Genomic DNA, 21126 nt, shown 5'->3' on the forward strand with positions numbered 1-21126 from the left:
ATGGTACAAATGAACTTATCCACAAACCAGAAACAGACTCATAGATCTCAAAAACAAATTTATGATTACCAAAGGAGAAATGGGGGGGCAAATTAGGAGTTTGGGATTAACAGATTCATACTACCATATATAAAATAGATGACTAACAAGGACCTACTGTATAGCACAGGGAACTCGACTCAATAACCTATACGGGAAAATAATTTGAAAAGGAATATATATTTAACTGATTTACTCTGTTGTACACCTGAAACTAATACAATATTATAAATCAGGTATACTCCATTAAAGTTTTTTAGATGTGACAAAATACAGCACAATGTTACCTGTAGAATGTAGGTGGTGGGGTATGTGAGTGTTCACCATGTGATTCTTTCAAATTCCCAGTAATTCTGAATTTTAAACATGAAAAATTGTGGGAGGGCGGGGGCAGAAAAATCTATGATGATATAATCCTATGAATTTTGGGTTGCAGAGTCAGAGAGAAGTGGGAAAAGGAACCAGAGAGCCCAGGACTCAAACGGGCCCAAGAAGACCCACGCCAGATGGTGGGCACGGACTCAGGCCTGAGACAACCCATGCAGGTGGTGGGTATGGGGGAAGGGAGGCCCCCAGTGTGCCATCCTGGGACCAGGCTTAAACAGGGCTCAGCACCAGGAGGAAGGAGCCAGAGAACCCCCACTGTAAGTGAGAAGGTAGGGCAGTGGCACGCTGCCAGGAAACACACTGCCCTACCCGTCACGATGCACTCCTTAAAAACCATCTCTCATTCCTAATAATTAAAATGTTTCAAAGAATCCTTTGCCAACTCAAAATGTGACTGTGAGTTTTCGACCAGAAAAACTCTTCCCATAGGGCCGGTTTCCTAACCTTAGCACAGTGGACGCCAGGCTGGGGTGGCCAATGTGGGCGTGCTATGCACCATGGGGTGTCAGCCGCACCCCAGCCTGCCCTCAGCAGGTGCCAGAGCACTTTCCCCACTCCTAGGCAACAACCACAAATGTCCCCTGTAAGGTGAGAACCACTGCTCCTCAGGCCTTGTGCACCTTCACACTGCCCAGCCCAGCTCATGTACCAAGTGCAGGCTCCAGAGCATGTTAGCTCGTGTCAGACAAAGCTAGATTTGCCACAAATACCCACTCTTTAAAACAAAACCAAACAAAAACCTTTCAGATATTTTATTAATCTTGTAATTTACCACATGACCTTTTCTTCTTTTTTCTTTTTTAGGGCCACACCTGTGGCACATGGAAGTTTCCAGGCTAGGGGTCAAATGAGAGTCACAGCCGCTGGCCTACTCCACAGCCACAGCAACGCCAGATCCTTAACCTACTGAGCGGGGGCCAGGGATCAAACCCACATCCTCATGGATACTATTCAGGTTCTTAACCCAGTGAGCCACAATGGGAACTCCCTCACATGTCTTCTTTGACACTAGGAACTGCACCAAAGCTTCAGCTCAAGTCCCACTGCCAGGAATGGCTCAGCTTTAAGGTCCTCCTTTCCTTTCTCCACAGTATCATCTTTTTCTCTCAGGGCTCTGAATCCAGCTAAAGAAAGGCCTTGGAGTCTTTGCAAATCTTGCTGGGAAGAAACAAACTGCAAAGCTCTTGCCCCTGTATCCCTACTGTCCCCAGGGCACTGGAACAAGCAGTGTCAAGAGATACTTTGGGGAATGGGAAGAGTAAGATGTACTTGAAAGTCAGTGTCTTAAACAGTTGGATCTGGATTTGCCAAAAAATGGGTTCCTGAAAAGTTGAGCACATTTCAAAATTTTACAACTGAAATGAAACTTACAAGCATTGGAACAGACTGTGACTTATAGGAACACCATAGCAGCTGCCTTTGTAACAGGACAGTTCTAAGAAGTATACAATTACTCCCTGATTTGTTTCTACATCTAGGTAATCACATATTTTGACTTCTAAAAAGCAGAGTATGTAAAATTTACTAGTATTTAGCCAATAGTCACAACATGTCATAAACTCCATGGAAGGAACAAAAAGCAATAAAATTATCTTACCGTGAACTTAACGCCTGGTTGTGATCGAATTCCAAGTTGTTTAATTTCTAGTTTGGCCAACATACATGATAATCGAGTAGGTGCAAATAACACAGAAATGCAAATGTCCTCTTTTGGACGAATTCTGATCTCACAGTTACTGGTAAGTCGCTCTTCTGAACCAAATGTATGCTGAAGCTACAAGGGAGAAACAATCTGTGCATAAAACAGCAGCAGCACAAATAAAACAGGCCAGAACCCTAACGTGAACCCTTCAAATACGAAAAACATGAGATGGTGCCCATGTGTAAGTGTTCTGGATCTAGATGGAATATGAAACAACAAAATTTGGCAAACCTGAAAGCAATCTTGGTCCTGTCCTCTAATAAGCAGTCTTAAGAGTTGGGTGGTAGATATGGAATTATTTCTTAAAGCCAATTTCTGGAGCCTAGAAACAAAGACACATTGTAAAGGTGGTTTTCCTCTGTCGACGTTGCTACCATCATAAAAACAACGGCAACTAAAAGGGCCTTCGGGGTGGGGAGTGGCCTGACTGGGACTGGGAACAGACCCACAAGACTCACCTTCTCAGAGGAGCTTTTTGGTTTAATCTCTCCGGTTGGGGCTCCTCAGCTGCCCTATCATTTCTACTATATGTTAGGTATTATCTGTCTTATAAAACAGCAGTAATAAATGAACACTCAGATTAACAAACTCATTAAGTCATTAAATCAATACCGCACTTAGCTCCAAAACCTACCTTTTGTGGAAACAAGGGTCTCAAGTACACTGCCCAGATTTTTCACTCCGAGAGGCTCATTTGCACAAAGCAGTCTCTTAAACAGCATACTGAATTAACCTTATTTTTAAAGTTACAATGCAAGTAGAATGGATACATGCAGAGCCATGGCTGGGAGTGTGAAAATCCTTACATCTTTGAAAGTATATGAACCTTCCATTTACTGGGGAACAGGGAACACATGAATAAATCTCTACTCAAATTTTGAAGACTGGCAGTTAAATTATTTAAGCTGTGGTCTGTTAAAAGGGAAAGGCTGTTGAGTTTAATTAGCCTTAGAATAAAATCTAAGACCTTCAGTTATCAGCACATCTGAGCAAAGCCACACTGACTAGGAAAGACTTTCTCAAAAACTTTTTCTCATAAAAACAAGGCCAACTAAAGCCATGTGCAGTGTTTAGAGACTGACTGCGCTGGCACAGGAGCTACTGAGGGGCTCAGCACCCCAAAGTCACAGCCACTCTGCATGCTGAGACAAGCCTGTACTTAAGAGCTGCATAAAGAACACACGCCATCCGTCACCCGGGCTGTAAGCTCCTGAACCCCATGCAATGCCTATTTCTCTGCCAGACTGCAGGAAGAAGAGCAAAAACACTCCCAATTGCTTAAGCTTCGTCATCAGCAGAGAATTCACCCAAGACCTCAAGAAAATTAACACCCAATTTTGGGGGCTTGTATTTTTAAAATAGGTGAAAATTTAATTAGAAAATTGGAAGTGATGACAGAAGGAATAAGGAATGGGAGGTAACTTTATTTCAATTCTATTACCATGGTCACAATGAGCATTAGGCGATGACAACAAAGCCTCGGCAGCGGAGGCCACACACGTACTTACTGGGTTCTACCGAGAGGGATGCCACCCCAGGCCAGAAACTGCTTGTTTGATAAAATTGGTGGGATATCGGAGCAGCAAGATCCAGGTGTCAGAGACTGATTTCCTGAAGAAATTACTTCACCTTTTAATAGCACTTCGTACTGAGGCCCAAATGGCTGCACGAATATTTTCAAGATCCTAACAAACAAAACCATCTAAGTTCAGTGTGTAGAACTCAATGCCTGTATCCAAGAGACTGAGCTGGGTGCTGAGGATGCAATGCCGTCCCACCCCTGGAGCTTACACCCCAAGGATGCAGACAAGAAAGGAGCCATCTGGCCCTAGAAGATGGCAGGGGTTTGTGAAGGGCTGAGCAAAGCCGGGTGGGGGCGGGGTCTGGGGGTCTGGAAAGGGCCTGGAAGGCCTGGTGGGGAAGGTCTTGGAAGGGCTGAGGAAAGCCTGAGGGGGACACAAGTGTTACCAGTGGCACAGCCAGTGCTCCCCCCGCCCCCTCCTCCCCAGGGTGCTCAGGGACCCAGAAGGATACAGACCATGTGTATCTCAGGGCAGTGGCTAAGCTACTCTATCAAGCAGTTCAAATGCTGGTGACAAGGGTGCCCTGACATTATAAGATCTGGGCATCAAAAAGTCACTGGCCCTGGAGTTCCCATCATGGCTCAGTGGAAACAAATCTGACTAGGATCCATGAGGATTCAGGTTAGATCTATGGCCTTGATCAGCAGGTTAAGGATCCGGCATTGCTGTGAGCTATGGTATAGGTCACAGACCTCTCAGATCTGGCACTGCTATAGCTGTGATGTAGGCCAGTAGCTATGGCTTTGATTCAATCCCTAGCCTGAGAACCTCCATATGCTGTGGGTGTGGCCCTAAAAAAAAGTCACCGGCCTGGAGAAGGGATGAGGAAAAGCATCTTTAACAACTGACAATGCATGGTTTCCTTGGAGAGAGAAAAAAGCGAATGAAAAACACCAACACAGACACGGTATTATTTACTTGAGTCAGAAAATGTGTGAAGGGAGTTCCTGTTGTGGCTCAGTGGTTAACAAATCCGACTAGGAACCATGAGGTTGCGGGTTTGATCTCTGGCCTTGCTCAGTGGGCTAAGGATCCGGCGTTGCCGTGAGCTGTGGTGTAGGTCGCAGACGTGGCTCGGATCCCGCGTTGTGGTGGCTCTGGCGTAGGCCGGCGGCTACATCTCTCATTGGACCCCTAAGCCTGGGAACCTCCATATGCTGCAGGAACAGCCCAAAAAATGGCAAAAAAAGACAAAAAAAGAAAAGAAAAAGAAAATGCGTGAAAACAGGGATTTCTTACTTTCTAGGCAGCTGTTTTACGGAGACTTTGAGTGAACAGAAAGAGCAGAATGTGAGGCTCAAGGAGAGGGCCGTGCACTGGCTGAGAGAAGCACGTGCTCTGTCCTGAGGCTGGGGGCCCAGTACATCTAAATAACCGGCCGCCACAGAAGTTTTACCTTTCCTCACAGGCTCCGGGATCCTCCGGAGTAAACGAAACCGCCACTTCATGTTCTTCTCCTGGTTTGAGGAACAGCTTCTCTGGATCCACTGACAAGCGGCTTCCTTGCCCTGGGATCTAGACAGTTCCAAAGTGTAACTAGATGCTACCTGGTGGTGCAGACACACCTCTGCTCACGCTCGCTCCCGCCTCCTCGACCCTCTCTCTGTGACATGACCTCCCTCCTGCTCATCCATCGATGCTCCACCTTGCTTTCTTGGAGAGCATACTTCATTCTCCTTTTCCAGAACAAACTGTCTCCCACCCCATCGCCATCTCCGGGTCACAGACACCCCCTCAGACACCCACACATCTCAGATACAACATCTACAACAGGGTCACTGCCCTCTCTCCACCTGGACACAGGACACACACCACCTGCGGGGGCTAGTCTAGAACTCAGTTCTTCTACCAACAACCTCAGGCACCCCAGCTGAAGCTCCTGACCATCTGCTTCCTCCTCGCAAAGCACCAGTTCCAAGCACCAGGCAGGACCCTCCTGAATGACCCTCAGACACTCATACCAGCTCTGACACCAGGCAGGACGCTCCTGTGTGAACCTCAGGAGCTCGGAGAAGGTAGGCAGCACAGCAGCCTTCAGGAGGCAGGAGTCACAGTCTCACTGCTGAGGGATATGTTACAGCCTCTGGCACAAATCCTTACCTTGATATCCAGGCAGACATCAATATTCCCAGCATTTTTCAAAGGTAAGTACTGCCTTGTTGAGGAAGCCACAGTGGCCAACAAGTGCATGGTCTACAGGAGGGGTAAAACAGGCATTTTAAAAACACATGACACTTGGAATGTAATCCACCTGAACATAAAGGAATGGCAGAGCATAGCTTGGGTACCTGGAGGTCTTTCGGAGCATGGATCCTGGCTACTCCTGCTCTTGCTCGAAGACTGATACTTTTAATGATTGGTGTAGGGTTTGGACTATCAACCTCGATATCAACTCTTGCCAAGAATTCTTCTGCTGAGTCTAGAATCTCTATAAAAGTCACACCTTTAGTCCAATACTAGAGTTATTTAATTCTAAGGCCAAAACTACACAATCAGGGGCACGTGAAATACTAAGCAAAGTGATTTTTGAAAGAACTCAAAGAGGAACAGAAGTAAGTGGAGGAAAAACGGGAAGACAGCATCTGATTGGTAGATGCAATAAAATCAATCAACAGAAAAGACCCCAAAAAGTCTTTAGTGGTGCTTCTCTGGGTTATCCAAAATTGGACAGATTTGACCCAAAACAGCATGCTCTCTGCCTATTCTCAAAACAATATATTTCACGAATTACAGTAAATCTTTGACAGATATACGAACAGAGGAATATGTAGGTGTGATTTTAGCTACAGAATAAAAGCAATTTCCATAAAATATAAACACGATACCTGAAGAAGTGATCTGTTTCTTTGGACTACGGAAAAGAACCCAAATTATCAGAAATTCTGGATCCTGTAAAATAAAAAAATTTTGAATATACATTGACAATTAAGATTACAATCTTGGGAGTTCCCATTGCGGCGCAGCAGAAACAAATCCAACTAGGAACCGTGAGGTTGTGGTCTTGATCCCTGGCCTCACTCAGTGGATGAAGGATCCCGTGTTGCTGCGAGCTTCGGTGTAGGTTGCAGATGCGGTTCAGATCTGGCATTGCTGTGGCTGTGGCATAGGCCGGTGGCTACAGCTCCGATTAGACCCCTAGCCTGGGAACCTCCATATGCCGCGGGTGTGGCCCCAAAAAGACAAAAGACAAAAGACAAAAAAAAAAAAAAAAAGTGTAAAATCTTAACAAGAGAACAGCTGTTTGGAAACTAAACTTCCAGCTTAACTGTACCCCAGCCCTTCCATGCCCGGCTCACCTGCCCATCGGAGCTGGCGGGCATCATGTGGTTGATCACAGAAGGGGCTGTCAGCTGAGCAACCACATCGGCGTAAGGAAGAACCTTCAGAGCTGGGTGAATGGGCTCCTTGGAGAAGGCAAAGCAGCGCCAGGCCATGGCATTCTGTCAGGAGGGGGAGAGGTTGCTTCAGTAGAGCAGGTGGTATAATGCTGGTATAATGGTAACCGTGCTGACAGACCCTTAACAGAAGAATATGCTTTCCTAAGAGACAGTAACCCAGGCTGCTACCACTGTATTTGCAATTCCAAGTCAATGTGCTCTGTAAAGGCCCTGTCACTGAGTACCGGTACTTAGGCACTGATGATAAGCATGACTAGGCTCGTCACCGAGTACCACTGGTACTTACAGCATTGATAATAAGTCTGACTGGGATGGTGGCATGAGTCCTGTTTATTAGTTTCAACGGCAAAGCTTTCCAACTTCCATAAGTCAAGTCACCAAAATCAAGAACATCTTTCTTTTCTGTTTCCACCTAATTGGAAAAAAGAGGGATTTATAAAACAACATATTAATAAATACCACAGCTTAAGTTCCCATCACTTCCTTTCTAGCCACAGAGAGTCAGCATTAAGGGTGAACTTACCTAAGATTCCCTGGTCTGCTTTACAAAGGCTATTTTCTACAAAAATAAATGTTAAATCCCTTTTGTGAATTAGTCTATGTACTAAAATACACTTCAGAACTAAGCAGTATCTCAGCTTTCAAAGACTGTGAGGCCGGAAGACAAACTGACAGTTTTATAAAACACAGCCTCCCTTGTGTCCACACCTGGCTTCTCCATTCCCTTCAAAACACATGCTGGCATTTCCAGACTTGGTCCAAACTTCTGACAACACTGAAAATGTTTAAAATAATATTAACACAGGCACATCCCAAGTTAAAACAAGCACCTATTGATTGTCATGACAGACTGACTTCTTTAAACAGGGAGATCAATCTTACAGAGCCTCACACCCACACATGTAGAAATGATGGGTAACACTTAATACACGCCAGTTTTTTGGCCAAGCCCAATATCCAGTGAAGGGAACCAGAAGCAGTGGTAGCCCATGAGGCTCTGGTTGAGCTTCAACATCCTCCAGAGCAGGGGGTGGGGCTCTGGGCTGCTTAAGGGCAGAGCAAGGCTATATGGAACTTGACTCCTGCACAACGTGCAGAAATTCAGAAGAGCCCTTTTTATGGAAGGGAACTGGGAAGCCTGTGTGCGTGTCGGAGGACACAGGAACTGTGTCCAGGGACATGTGGGCACTGGAAGAGCTTTCCAAGAATGTGAGCTCCTAGGCCTGGCCTGTACCAGGCAGGGGGAGTCCAGGCTGAAAAATCATTGAAACTGCACGCCCCCAGCACTTAGAACAAGCGCTTTCCAGGGGACATTCATGAAAAACCAGGACATATGGGATTTCTAAGGCAAAAAGCAGCCTTTGTGAATATGAGCTCACATTAAACATTTTAAGATATCAATTATAAAATTAGAAACCACAGAGGAGTTCCCTTCATGGTGCAGCAGATATGAATCCAACTAGTATCCATGAGGATGCAGGTTTGATCCCTGGCCTTGCTCAGTGGGTCAGGGATCTGGCACTGCCGTGAGCTATAGTGTAGGTCACAGACACAGCTTAGACCCCTAGCTTGGGAACCTCCATTAGCAGTGGATGCGGCCCTAAAAAGCAAAAAAAAAAAAAAAAGAAAAGGAAAGGAAAGGAAAGGAAAAAATGAGAAACCACATAAAGAAAAGAATCAGGGAGACCTAGAAAAACTAGTGGAAGAATTAGCACTCAAAGAACTAGAAATAATCTGAAATAAATTACAAAATAAGTACCTTTTAAATATAGATAATAGAGTCCACTTAGAAAGGAAAAGCAGAAGATTCAAGAAGCAAGGACGAGCAAAAAAAAAAAACGTATAAATAGCTTGACCGATCTGTAAAAGTTTAATATTGGAGTTTTTTTTTTTTTTTTTGTCTTTTTGCTATTTCTTTGGGCCACTCCCACGGCATATGGAGGTTCCCAGGCTAGGGGTCTAATCAGTGCTGTAGCCACTGGCCTATACCAGAGCCACAGCAACGCGGGATCCGAGCCGCATCTGCAACCTACACCACAGCTCACGGCAACGCCGGATCGTTAACCCACTGAGCAAAAGGGCAGGGACCGAACCCGCAACCTCATGGTTCCTAGTCGGATTCATTAACCACTGCGCCACAACGGGAACTCCGGATTAAAGAAAAATTTAATCTATCCAGCAGAAGTCAAGAAAGGTGGGAAAAAAACAGGAATTTTAAGAAGCATTGTAACAAAACAGAGGTTGAAGACTGAGAAATAAAAAGATGGAAACAGATACACCAGACAAAATACACTTTGAAACAATGGGGCAAAGAGACTTGTTACTTTAAAAGAAACTATTTCACTTGGAGGGTAACAATCCACTAAGGCAGGAGACTCTCACAAGATGGACAGACCCAGGCCAGTCAGAGCCGGAAGTCAATGGAAATATCAGAAATGAGAACTGGGAGGAACAGACCTGAGCCAAGGGACAGGAGCTAGGAATCTGCACCAGAGAGAGAGGGGAGCCACATGTTACAACACTAAAAACACCAACACAAACTCAGCAGCCAGAGTGCCCTGACCAGAGGCCGGTGGGAGGGGGCAACAGCCGCCCAAGCACTCCTAGCACACTGGAGACTATGAATCTAAAATGCGCGGCAGTCAGGTTCCCAAAAAAGATCCAAAAAGTCTCTATGGCCAACTTTAGCAACTGTATAAAACTGCTACCTGACTGCATTCATCAGCTCTGGTGCATGTTATGTAATACAATATTTTTTAATACATACACAACTTCGCCCCAGTCTTACTGAGGAACAGCAGCCCATCACAGCATGAAGTGCTGCAGGAACTGGGAACCGACACCACAGCAGGTCCGGCTCCTCACCATTACAGACACCACAGAGAAGAGAACACAAATTTCTCCTGAGGACACAGTGCCTATGCATGCGCGTTACCTCTTAGGGTTTTTCTCAACAACTATTAGTTGGGTCTATGTGCGCCGAGCACTGTCCACTTCCTGCCCCCAAGGGGGTGGGGGGTGATGACAGACGACGACTATAAACAGGGACGCATTCAGCACATCAGGTGCCAGAGTGCTGGACAGGGCAGCAGAGTGGGCTGAAGGACGCCAGAGCACTGGGTGCGTCCAACTTCCATGGGGTCTGCGGCCATTGCCTCACCACTTCTTCAGCTGTCCTCCAGTGCCCGCAAGGCCAAGTCCTCATTAGCATCCAAACCGATCCCACGTCGCTGTTCAGATCTCCACATAGTCTGTCACTGCGCCTGGCTCCAAGCAAAACCGATCACACGGTCCAGGGCAGCGGTTCCTGCACACGGACACTCAGGTCCCCGCCAGGAATGACAGACCACACTGTTTCTCCAAGCGACACCAAAAAGGCTCAAGAATAACATCCAACACTCCAATCACCTGGAATAATCACTGCATCTGGTTCTATTTCTTAGTCTCTTTTTCAAACCAGTTCTGTCAAGTAACTTTTCAGAACGTCCCAAACTAACATCCATCAGCAATTACAGTAAAGCCTGACCCTCAAGATGTAATCTTGAAGCAACCTCTCCCTCTTTTCAGAGGGACACTTTTTTGGAGGAGGAAAAGCAAGCCTTGTTTTATATGAGGGCTCAGGGTCTTACCTGTGTTAGATTTAAAAGTTCATCCCAACCAAAGGGGGGAAAACCCCCACAGAGTTGAAGAGCCAAGAAACACAGAAAATAACCAGAGAGCACAAGCATTAGCAAGAATTTATACTCCAGACTGCAAGGAACATCTACAGAAACTGGTAAAGACATTCAAAACAAGAGAAAATGGGCAGGAAACATGAACAAGCGTTCAGAGAGGAGGGAACCAGAACGGCTAACAGACGCATCAAGATGCTCGGCATCGCAGTAATCCGAGCACACCAGTCACAACTAACTTCACATGCAAGAAGCGAGCAGACAGTTTACTAGCAAGTGTCAGCAACAAGTAGGGAACTCTCATAGATTTCTCTTGGGAACTTCAATAAGCATTCTGGCACAACCTAACCAGGATAAAAGGACATTTACTGCAAAACACGGTGTCTGCTACGGCTACATCACAGACCCTTTATGAGTCAGAAAAGGAATCTAACGGTGTGGCCTCTGTACAGGCCCTGAGTCCACTCACAGGAATACTGTTCCCTGGTCTAATCCTGCCAGCCCTTCTGGAGCCCAGCCTCCCAGAAGGCTCTCCGCAGCCTGGCCAATGCTGGGCTGCCCTCACCAGTGCCTCCCAAGCCTGTCTGAACACTGGACTCAGAGCCCAAACGACACCACGTGCCAGCAAGATCATGGGCTCTGGGAAGGACACACACTAGGTAATTCCAGTGAGCCTCTCACAATGCAGCCACCTCAGATCCTACTGCGTCCTCACATCTGCTAAAAAAACATGGTCTGCTTAGGGACAGGTTCAAAAGCCTTGTTAGTGGGACATAGTGAAATGCAGAAGATTAATGACACAGCTTCTCAGGCAGGGGTAACTTGGTGAAGTGTGGACACAAGTGGCTGTCACAAGTGAGGGAAGGAGACACTGCTGACACTAGTGTGAAGACAGAGGGACACTGCGAAGGCCCCCACACTGCACGGACAGCCTCCACCCACAGCAAGGCCACCCGGTCTGAAATGTCACTGGTGCCACAGCAGAAAATCCTGGGCCTGCGGCAAGTACCACAGAGCTGTGACTGAAAATGACATCAAATGGCACTGAAGCAGACAGGAAAAAAGGACGGAAAGTTTCTAACAAGAGAACTTCTACCAATCACACGCCTGTTCCACGCCCTGGCAAAGTACACTGCTGGGCTGGGCCAGCAAGCACACCCCCAGTGGGAGGGTGGGAGAAGGCCTCCCCCCGCCCCCCCAACACACACCACAGCCGAGACACAACCACCACACTTTGCCAGAGCAAACAACACATTAACTGTGAGTCCCTGTGGTTAAACCAACACCCGTCATCCTGGAGAGCGGCTCTGCTTTTCTGTTAGCACCCTCCTCGCCGCCCCTCACGTGCTCCCTAATCTTCATTATGTCAATTCTGACACCACTCACAACCAAGACAAGACACTACTCGTATAGCTGAGGCTGTTACTAAGGCTGTAATCTGTAATCATCCGCCGAGATTTAAAAAGTACTGATGCGTGGCTGTGTCCTCCCCCCACTCAATGCTGAGTTAGCTGGTCTGGGGAGGGGGGAACAGGACCTGGCACCGGGGTGCAATTAGAATCCCCAGAGTTAATCCAATGTGCATCCAGGGTTGAGAGCCTCTGTCCTAGAGAGGTCTGAAAGCCAACCAGCCTTGACCTGAGTTCTTTCACTTCCAGAAAGTGGGTGACTGTAGAAGAGAAATGTTTTTGTTGAGCAAAGGGTCTTCAGGTACAGAAAAGGGAAAAGAATATGAACATGGTACTTTCCCGGTACCTCAAACTACACAACAGAAATCAGCTGGAAAGTAGGGTATAATGTTATACTTTGCTTACAAACATCATAGCAAGTGCCTCTAAAACAACACAAATAATTTTAAATTCTAGAATAAGACGATATTAAGAGCAGATACTTAGCTTGATTATACCAAATTTATTTTAGCCATATAACAGGTATTTCTAAGTTTAAATATCCTCACTAAAATGCCAGGTATGACAAGGACATGCTTAAAATAGTCACCTCGATCATGGGGGTCTCAGCAATGGCGGTGAGAACGACCCTGCTCGCCAAGGCTTCTGCTTGTACTACTGTTTCTGCATCTGCTGAAAACGGCCAAGAGGCAACACTGAAGATACATCTGAAAATCCCAGGATCAGAGGGTATGAAAAGCACTTTAATGTCTTCTGTGGCATGAGGTCTTACGATGACTTTATTCTTGAAAACCAAACAAGGATAAGCTGAAAGATCCACCTTAAAAACAAGAACCACACAGTCCATTAAGAAATTAACTTAAAAAAAGAAGTTAACTTAACATTGAAATCAAGAGGAACCAACTGGTTTAAGATACCTTGTCCTAGTCACCCAAACTACCAAAGCTAGACATTTCTTTTCCTCTTCAAAACTATCCAGGCCTCAGAAATCATTATATGTAAAGTACAAATAGTCAAAATTGTGAGGATGCACGAAAGTAAGTTATTCAATCTCACTTTTCTTGAAAAGGGCACCAAAAATGACAGCACCTCCTGGGCCCTGGACGACACCTTGGGTCCCTCCTCCTGGGCCTGGACAACCCCCATGGGTCCCTCCTCCCAAGCCTAGCTGTTCCCCTTGATCCTTCCTCCCGGGCCCTGGATGTCCCCCTGAGTCTCTCCCCCCAGGTGTGGACGTCGCCCTAGGTCTTTCCTCCTAGGGTTGCTATCACCCTGGGTCTGGGTCCCTCCTCGCAGGCCCAACATCACCCTGGGTCCCTCCTCCTGGGCCTGGACATCCCCGAGTCTCTCCTCCCAGGCCTGGACATCACCCTGGGCCCTGGACTCTGGAGCTGGGTAACAGAGGTTTAGACTGATCTCTGAGGTTCCTCATCAGGCCTCCGAGACCATGATTATAATGGACTCCCTCCCTCCTTACTATAAATAGGGATCTTTTCGACTCCCAGTTCCAGAGACAAAATTATCTCCTTCATGCTCCTGAAAAGGCCTCCGATCTCACCTCCTTCCACCCCAACCCTTCCTCCAGTCACCCTCGGGATCGGGACCAGAAAAGGGGAGGGACGTACATGGGGTCCAGGTGGTCACCAGCAGGTAAGAGGTGGGAGCTGACCTCTGCAAACACCTGCTGGCCGTGTGCCAGCCCACCTATTCACCAGGCTCACGTGGTGAGCAGGTATCACCGCAGGACAGCTAGAGTCTAGAACCTCAGGTGTCACCAATTGTGTGAGAGGTCCTGCTCCAGTGTTAAAACTGTGCTTCCAGGTATTTCAAAGATCACGTACGAACATGATAAGATAAATTACTCAAGAAGATGCCACTGACTAAATAAAGGCAGAGGTCCCAAAACTAACTTGTTTCTTTTTTGTTTTGGATAAATGACAGTAACTTATATTCAATCACGTTTAACAAAACCAATTAAGGAGAGACCAGAGACTCAGAGCTCCAGTCATCCTTTTATTTTTATTTACTTATTTATTTATTTTGCTTTTTAGGGCTGCAGCCATGGCATATGGAAGTTCCCAAGCTAGGGGATGAATCAGGGCTACAGCTACCAGCCTACACCACAGCCATAGCAACGCAGGATCCAGGCCATGTCTGTGACCTACATCACAGCTCACGGCACCGCTGGATCCTTAACCCACTGAGTGAGGCCAGGAATCAAACTGCATCCTCATGGATATTAGCTGGATTTGCTTCTGCTGTGCCACAACAGAAACTCCCTCCAATCATCCTTTTAAACAACAACACTAATGGAGTTCTTGTCGTGGCTTAGCAGTTAATGAACCTGACTAGTATCCACGAGGAGGTGGGTTCATTTCCTGGCCTTGCTCAGTGAGTTAAGGATCCAGCGTTGCTGTGAGCTGTGGTGTAGGTCGCAGATGTGGCTCTGATCCCGCATTGCTGTGGCTCTTTGTAGGATGGCAGCTACAGCTCCAATTGGACCCCTAGCCTGGGAACCTCTATATGCCGCGGGTACGGCCCTGAAAAGACAAAAGACAAAATAAATAAATAAATAAACAACAAGACTAGAAGCACATTCACATGAATTTGGAAATAAGTTAATGATATATAATGATTCATTAATAGTAACAACTTATGGAAACGGAGCCAAACATTCAGATTTCATTTCTTATACAGGAAGTACCACAAAAAAGGGAACCAAGAAAATGATCCTGCTGCAATGACTCTATGTAAGGTGTGTGTAGGGGGAGCCAGGCTCCGCAGTGTAAGCGAAATACTAGGGACTGGGAAGGGAAACCCAGCACGGTGGCAATGCAACAATCAGCTCCAAGGGAAGGACACGTGAGCTTACCTTCTCGCCATTGACGCTGACGCTGAGAACCCCGACGCTGACCTGCAGCCAGCGGTCAGTGGGGTTCAGTACGCTGAGGTAGGTCTGAGAAGCGATGCCAACACAGCAAGAATGTGGGAACTTCAACTCCTCAGGCACGCTCACAGTCCCTGCAGAGAGGCAGGGCAGAGTCAAACGCCCACCCGACCCCCAGCCTGAAGCACACTGGTTACATGGAAGTTCTCACATAAGGCTGCCTGTGTATACCTGGGCCCTAGATTTAAACAGAAGTTGCTAACACGGTATACGCCTCAGTGCAGGCAGCTCAGTAACTTTTTCCTGCTGCATCCAGCTCGTGAGGAAAAGCAAAATTGATCAAATTCAACAATTTACAGCTAATCAACTTGTAGATGTTACTGCCAATCAGTAACCTCTTCCCTCTTTCTCCTATAAATAGAAGCCACTGTCTAATGTAATGAGAAATGACAGAAGCTTTCACCAGCTTTGTACATCCTCACGCAGTTGTCATGGAGTTAGTTTCCTCCAGAAGACAAAGGGCAAAGACCGCACTCCAGTGGTGGTGAGCACTGCCAAGAGAGCAGAGCACCCCAATCTGCTTATGAGGGGGGGACTGCTGGCACAGGTGCCAGATGGCTGGGCCCCCTCTGATGGAGGGTGTGCAGTCTCCCAACACCCAGGTACCACTCCCAAAAGACTTAGACACTGGCGGGGACTCATCCTTTAAGGAGGGCCTGTGAACCAGACATCTCCTCACAGAGATAACAACAGGACTCCTCTCTTCAAGCATAAGACAGAAACAGAGAGACAAAGGCACTGGGAGTTTTACCTGCCTAAGCTTTTATGGTTTTCTAAGACCACGCAGGGACCCCTGCACAGAAGTGTCACGGTCTATGTTCCAAAGTCAGGATAAAGAGAAAGGCTTACAAGAAATTCACGCTAATCAACATCTCCTTGAAATGAACGAGTTTCATGGTCCCAACCGAGAAAGGTGAATTTTTAAACAGCAGTAATCAGTAGGCAGCAACAGAGAAAAAGCCTCTTACCAAATCCTGTCACTGCTCCTGAGTCCCAAGATTCAATGCCACAGCTGGTGGCAGCAGCCTGTGCAGGAAAAGGCTTTGCTGTACTCAAGAGGCTCTGACTCACAGCACTCGGGTACAGGTCACAGAGGGAGACGGCACCCATCCAGCCTGAGCCAACACTCTGTCCCAGACAGATGCCCATGGGTGCCACGCTCCGAATGTGCTCCCCTGTGATAGCAGGGTGACAGCCTCCTGAGCACCCACAGACCATGGTGCTCTGTGGCAGGGTTCCCGGGTATGGCTGGGCAAAGGGCATTGGGGCTGGTGGGGGATGTTGTGTTGTGAGTGTGGGTGCCACAGGCTGCGTCTCGGGAGCAGAGCCACCTGCTGAGGCCATCTGGTGACAGCCCTGGCCACCTGACACGTCTTCAGGGGTTCCCCTCCCAGCCGCGCCCACAGGCGCCTGGCGGGATGCGGGCAGGCGGAGTGCGGCCGGGGGTTGGAGGCCCGGGTGGCTCAGAAGAGCCGGGCTGAGCCGGTCCTCCTCACGGGGGCCGGAGGGCACACCCAGTACACTGGCTTCCGACAGGTCTTCAGATCTGGAGCAAAGCTCTGAACTGGATCTCAAGCGAGGTTTTCCTCTTTCAGGTCTGCTATTCAGAGAAGTGGTCTCAGTCACATGCTCCGGACCCAAGCTCTTCTGGGTGATGTACACTAATGCTCCTTTTGCTCGACTTTGAAATGGCCTTTCTTCTCTAAACCTATCCACAGCTGGCTCCTGAGATGGAAGTGGACTGGCCTGAATAATCGTGGTGCTCAGCTCAGTGGTGATATCGCTCTGTGTGACAAAAAAATGCTTAGATGTGATCCACAGACAACCTGTGTTACAAATACACAGCCCACTAATCGGCTCTCGAGTCACGAATCTACACAAAATCACCTCTCTGAAAAAGAGATGTCTTATACCAAGAAAAGCAGTTTTGCAGCAGTAAAATGCAGGATTACAAGCTGGAAAATCTGCATTCAATGTTTTACAGAAATCCTGATGAGGAGGTATATACCATTTACAGGGCCAGAAACCGTGCTTGTTTGACAACTTCAGCAACAGGCTGAGAAACAGCCCAGCAGAGGTGGCCTGCACTGCATACTCACAATAGGCAGCTCACTGGAAACAGGATACTGTTACCTTCACAACACACCCAGGTCATCACAACTAGCTTCTCCCTGCCCCCACCCAGTCTCAGACCTCTCTGCCTCCTTCCCGCCCCCATGGCCACAACCTTGGTCTGAGCCTGAGCCTGAGCCGCCGCCACTGCCGCCACCAAATGAGTCCAACAGCCTAGGCTCAAATCATCCTGATCTAACTCGGCCCCAGCACATCCTCTGTTGCAACAAGCTTTTGAAACATCAACACAGACCGTGTCTACTCCTCCTGGACAGCCTCTGAACTCCAGAACTGTACATCCATGATGTTGTGTGTGGCCCTCCTCTTCCTCCATTTCCAGGGCAGCCATTCTGAACTTCCTGGGGTCCCTCAAAGCAGCGTGCACTCTTTGGTCCCTGCCTCTCCTAGGCCTAATTCCAATCAGTCCTCCCACCAAGCTCTGCTAGACATGCCCCTGGTCTGACTGCCCCCAACCCTAACCTCCCAAATCCATCAGCACATCTCACTGCCTGGCATATCTCTGCCCCCAGACTCAGACTGAGGGCTTACTGAGGGCAGATGCTGACACATCTATACCTGCAGGGCCCACCAGCACAAGCAGCTGCCTCTCTCTCTCACACAGACACACTTTAAAGGTGAAAGAGCAATAGAACTCTTCAGGCTGACTTCAGTCTTCATCCTAAAACTCGAGCACCAGGAGCCTGAGTAGAGAGATAGTAGAGGGCGCCCACCTTGCGGTCCTCAAGGCCACGATCTGAGGCTGTGGTGGGCCACGAGCTGTCCCGCTCAGATACATAGGTCAACCTGCTCACACTTGATTGTGGGTACATCAGCTGGGATGACTCCCTCTCACCAGGGGGCACCTGTGGACAAGCTGCTGAACCAGAAGATTCCAGGGCACACCTGGAAGAGAGAACAACTGCACCTATACCATCTACACTGATAGAAAATCCTTCCTTCTTGCCTACAACCCTTCCTCCTGCACTCTGTCCCAGGTGCCATTTATAACTCAACCATGACTCATTCTTTTTCCCTTTAATTATCTAAAACTTTAGGAGTTCCCGCTGTGGCTCAGCAGTTGGCAAACCCGACTACCATCCATGAGGATGCAGGTTCGATCCCTGGCCTTGCTCAGGGGGTTAAGGATCTGGGGTTGCCATGAGCTGTGGTGTAGGTTGCAGATGCAGCTCAGAATCTGCGTTGCTGTGGCTACAGCTCCGATTCGACCGCTAGCCTGGGAACCTTCATATGCCGTGAGTGCGGCCCTAAAAAAAAAAAACTTTAAATTATAGCCCTACTAAATGAAGTATCTGGTAAGCTACTGACAGAAAAAAGCATCGGGGCAATTTCATTAATAAATCCCATATATAGGAGTTGCCATTGTGGCTCAGCAGTAATAAACCCCACTAGTATCCTTGAGGATATCCATTCAATCCCTTACCTCACTCAGTAGATTAAGGATACAATGTTGCTATGAGCTGTGGTGTAGGTCACAGATGCTGCTAAGATCCCTTGCTGCTGTGGCTGTAGCACAGGCCAGCAGCTGTGGCTTTGATTCCTCCCCTAGCCTGGGAACTTTCACATGCTAAGGTGTGGCCCTAAAAAGGAAAAATAACAACAAAAAAACTCCCAACCCCTTCCCCCCAAAAAACCCAGAAAATTACTTTGCTGGTGAGCCCTAAAACATTCTTATTCCCCACCTGGTGATTCCTTTTTTTATTCCTTTTTAGGGCCACACCTTCAGCATACAGAAGTTTCTAGGCTAGGGGTCAAATCAGAGCTGCAGTTGCCGGCCTAAGCCACAGCAACGCAGGATCCTTAACCCACTAAGTGAAGCCATGGATCGAACCTGAGTCCTCTTGTATACTAGCCGGTTTTGTTACCACTGAGCCATGACAGGAACTCCCCACACGTGGTACTTTCATTTCCAGATACCTATCCTGAGGAAATCAATGAAAACACAGAGAAAATTTTATGAACAGAGTTGTTCATTTCGGTATCCTTAAATGGTGCAAAAATAAGAGTAAAATATAGTAACACCAATATCCACCAGGAGTACCAAATAAACAGTGACAGAGTCATTATGCAGTCTGTAACATGGCTGATTTTCTCTTAAATGCAGGGAATTATTATAATAAGTGCAAAATGCAGAGTAGAAATTTGCATAGGAAAAAATGGCTTGAAAGAAATTCATAAAGTATTTATAGTGGCTACCTTTGAGAACTGAACCTATAGATGATTCATCTTCTCCTTTATATTCTTTTCCATTTTCCTAGACTGAGCATGTATTTTTATTACTATTTAAAAAACAAAAACGTAAGTACCTACCCTGACAAACTTGTTCCAGAAATTTCGCTAGGAGAAGAATGACTCAGTGGAGACGTGGATGGTCGGAAGCTATCCTGGTCGTCCTCTGAGCCAAGTCCACCGTGCTCAGGAGAAGAATTTTTCACATCTATCAGAAAGTGTATCTTTCCGTGAGAAGAGAAAAAAAAAAAAAAAAAAAAAAAACCACCCTGTAATTTTGTGAATGTGACCAATTACCCGTGACACTTACCAATACTTTTTGGTGATGTTACGGAATGGTTTTCAAAAGTCACATGCTTCTCACTGTTGCTCATCTCACTGGCATGCTCACTCTGCCTCTGACATCCCCTGCTCTTCTGTCTCACTTCACACTCCTCCGACAGCCAAAGTGAAGCCACCCTGGCGTTTCTCACTGATGCGAAGCCACCAGAGCCTAGAGCTGGTGCTAAGGCAGTGTCTCCACCATCCCCAGCATCTGGGGCTTTGTGCTCAACAGAATGTGTCTTCACATCGACTCCAGCACCCCCTCTCATATTTGTAAGAACTGAATTTGAAGAGTTCACTGTCCTCAATGAGGCCTGGTTCGAGCTTGCTCCATTTTCGCCATAAAAAGCAGCTGCCAGACCTTGTGGCTCCCTTACACTTATGCTAGCAGTGCCCATGTCCACTGCATGGATGTCACGTGTAGTCTGTTCTTTGGACAAAGATAAATCCCAAATATCAGACACACCAGCTCTTGAGAGGTCTCCTGGTCCACCTTCACATCTACTGATTTCTGTTTTCTGAAGGTACTTCTCCATGTCAAACGTGCTGGATCCGTTACTTTTTTCCAGATCGTGAGGTAAGAAGTGAGACACAGTGGGACTGAGCTCTTGTTTACCATCTTCATGCAAAGCCTTCTCTCTGGTTTTATTGGAAAGTGCCTTGATCATGGCAGCCAGCTGGGAGGGATCTGCGCTAACAGACGCGTCTGCAATGGCCGAAGCAATGGTGCTGATTCTGAGCACAGAGTCACCAGCACGAGGCAGCTCGCTTCTGCCTCTCTGGGGTTTGCTGTCTGAGGTGAAAGTGTCCTAGAAATGAGAAAATTGATAACAGATTAAATTTATTACTTCGGTTCCATAGACATGTACCTAATGTTTAATCTTTTTTTTCTTTGTGTTTAATGTTTTTAGGGCCACACCCGTGGCATATGGACATTCCCAGGCTAGGAGTCAAATCCAAGCTGTAACTGCTGGCCTACGCCACAGCCACAGAAACATGGGATTCGAGCTGTGTCTTCAACCTATACCACAGATCATGGCAACACCAGATCCTTAACCCACTGAGCAAGGCCAGGGATTGAACCTGAGTCCTCATAGATACTAGTCAGATTCGTTTCCTCTGAGTTATGATGGGAACTCCAAGAAAGATAATACTAAAATAAAGTTTCGAACAATTTAAGAAGGAATCTAACAAATAATATGTAGACATCTCTGCACACACACACAAAAAATAATAAAATATGAAGAGAAATTAGAACCTAAATGGAGAGATGTGTGATTTTCACAGATTAGAAGATTTAATATTAT

General features: G+C 47.0%; 1 protein-coding gene across 3 annotated transcripts in view; it reads right to left on the minus strand.

Annotated features, from left to right (window-relative positions):
* The window catches only part of CEP192 (centrosomal protein 192), a 96450-nt gene that overhangs the window by 28671 nt on the left and 46653 nt on the right, over positions 1 to 21126 (minus strand). For all 3 annotated transcript variants that reach the window (XM_084964049.1, XM_084964048.1, XM_084964050.1), the window contains 15 exons: positions 19806 to 20628; positions 19577 to 19703; positions 17980 to 18151; positions 16105 to 16921; positions 15062 to 15210; positions 12779 to 13009; positions 7396 to 7521; positions 7008 to 7151; positions 6537 to 6600; positions 6000 to 6139; positions 5812 to 5904; positions 5108 to 5226; positions 3637 to 3813; positions 2360 to 2450; positions 2024 to 2200 (listed from right to left, as the gene is read on the minus strand). In XM_084964049.1, the coding sequence (XP_084820175.1) occupies positions 2024 to 2200; positions 2360 to 2450; positions 3637 to 3813; positions 5108 to 5226; positions 5812 to 5904; positions 6000 to 6139; positions 6537 to 6600; positions 7008 to 7151; positions 7396 to 7521; positions 12779 to 13009; positions 15062 to 15210; positions 16105 to 16921; positions 17980 to 18151; positions 19577 to 19703; positions 19806 to 20628 (3450 nt within the window). The remainder of the gene's footprint in view (positions 1 to 2023; positions 2201 to 2359; positions 2451 to 3636; positions 3814 to 5107; positions 5227 to 5811; positions 5905 to 5999; positions 6140 to 6536; positions 6601 to 7007; positions 7152 to 7395; positions 7522 to 12778; positions 13010 to 15061; positions 15211 to 16104; positions 16922 to 17979; positions 18152 to 19576; positions 19704 to 19805; positions 20629 to 21126) is intronic.

This window comes from Sus scrofa, chromosome 6 (assembly GCF_054392235.1).
Source record: "Sus scrofa isolate SSC_HxYL_T2T_F1_AM1 chromosome 6, Sscrofa_HxYL_maternal_Yorkshire_Landrace_v2.0, whole genome shotgun sequence".
NCBI classification, from domain to species: Eukaryota; Metazoa; Chordata; class Mammalia; order Artiodactyla; family Suidae; genus Sus; species Sus scrofa.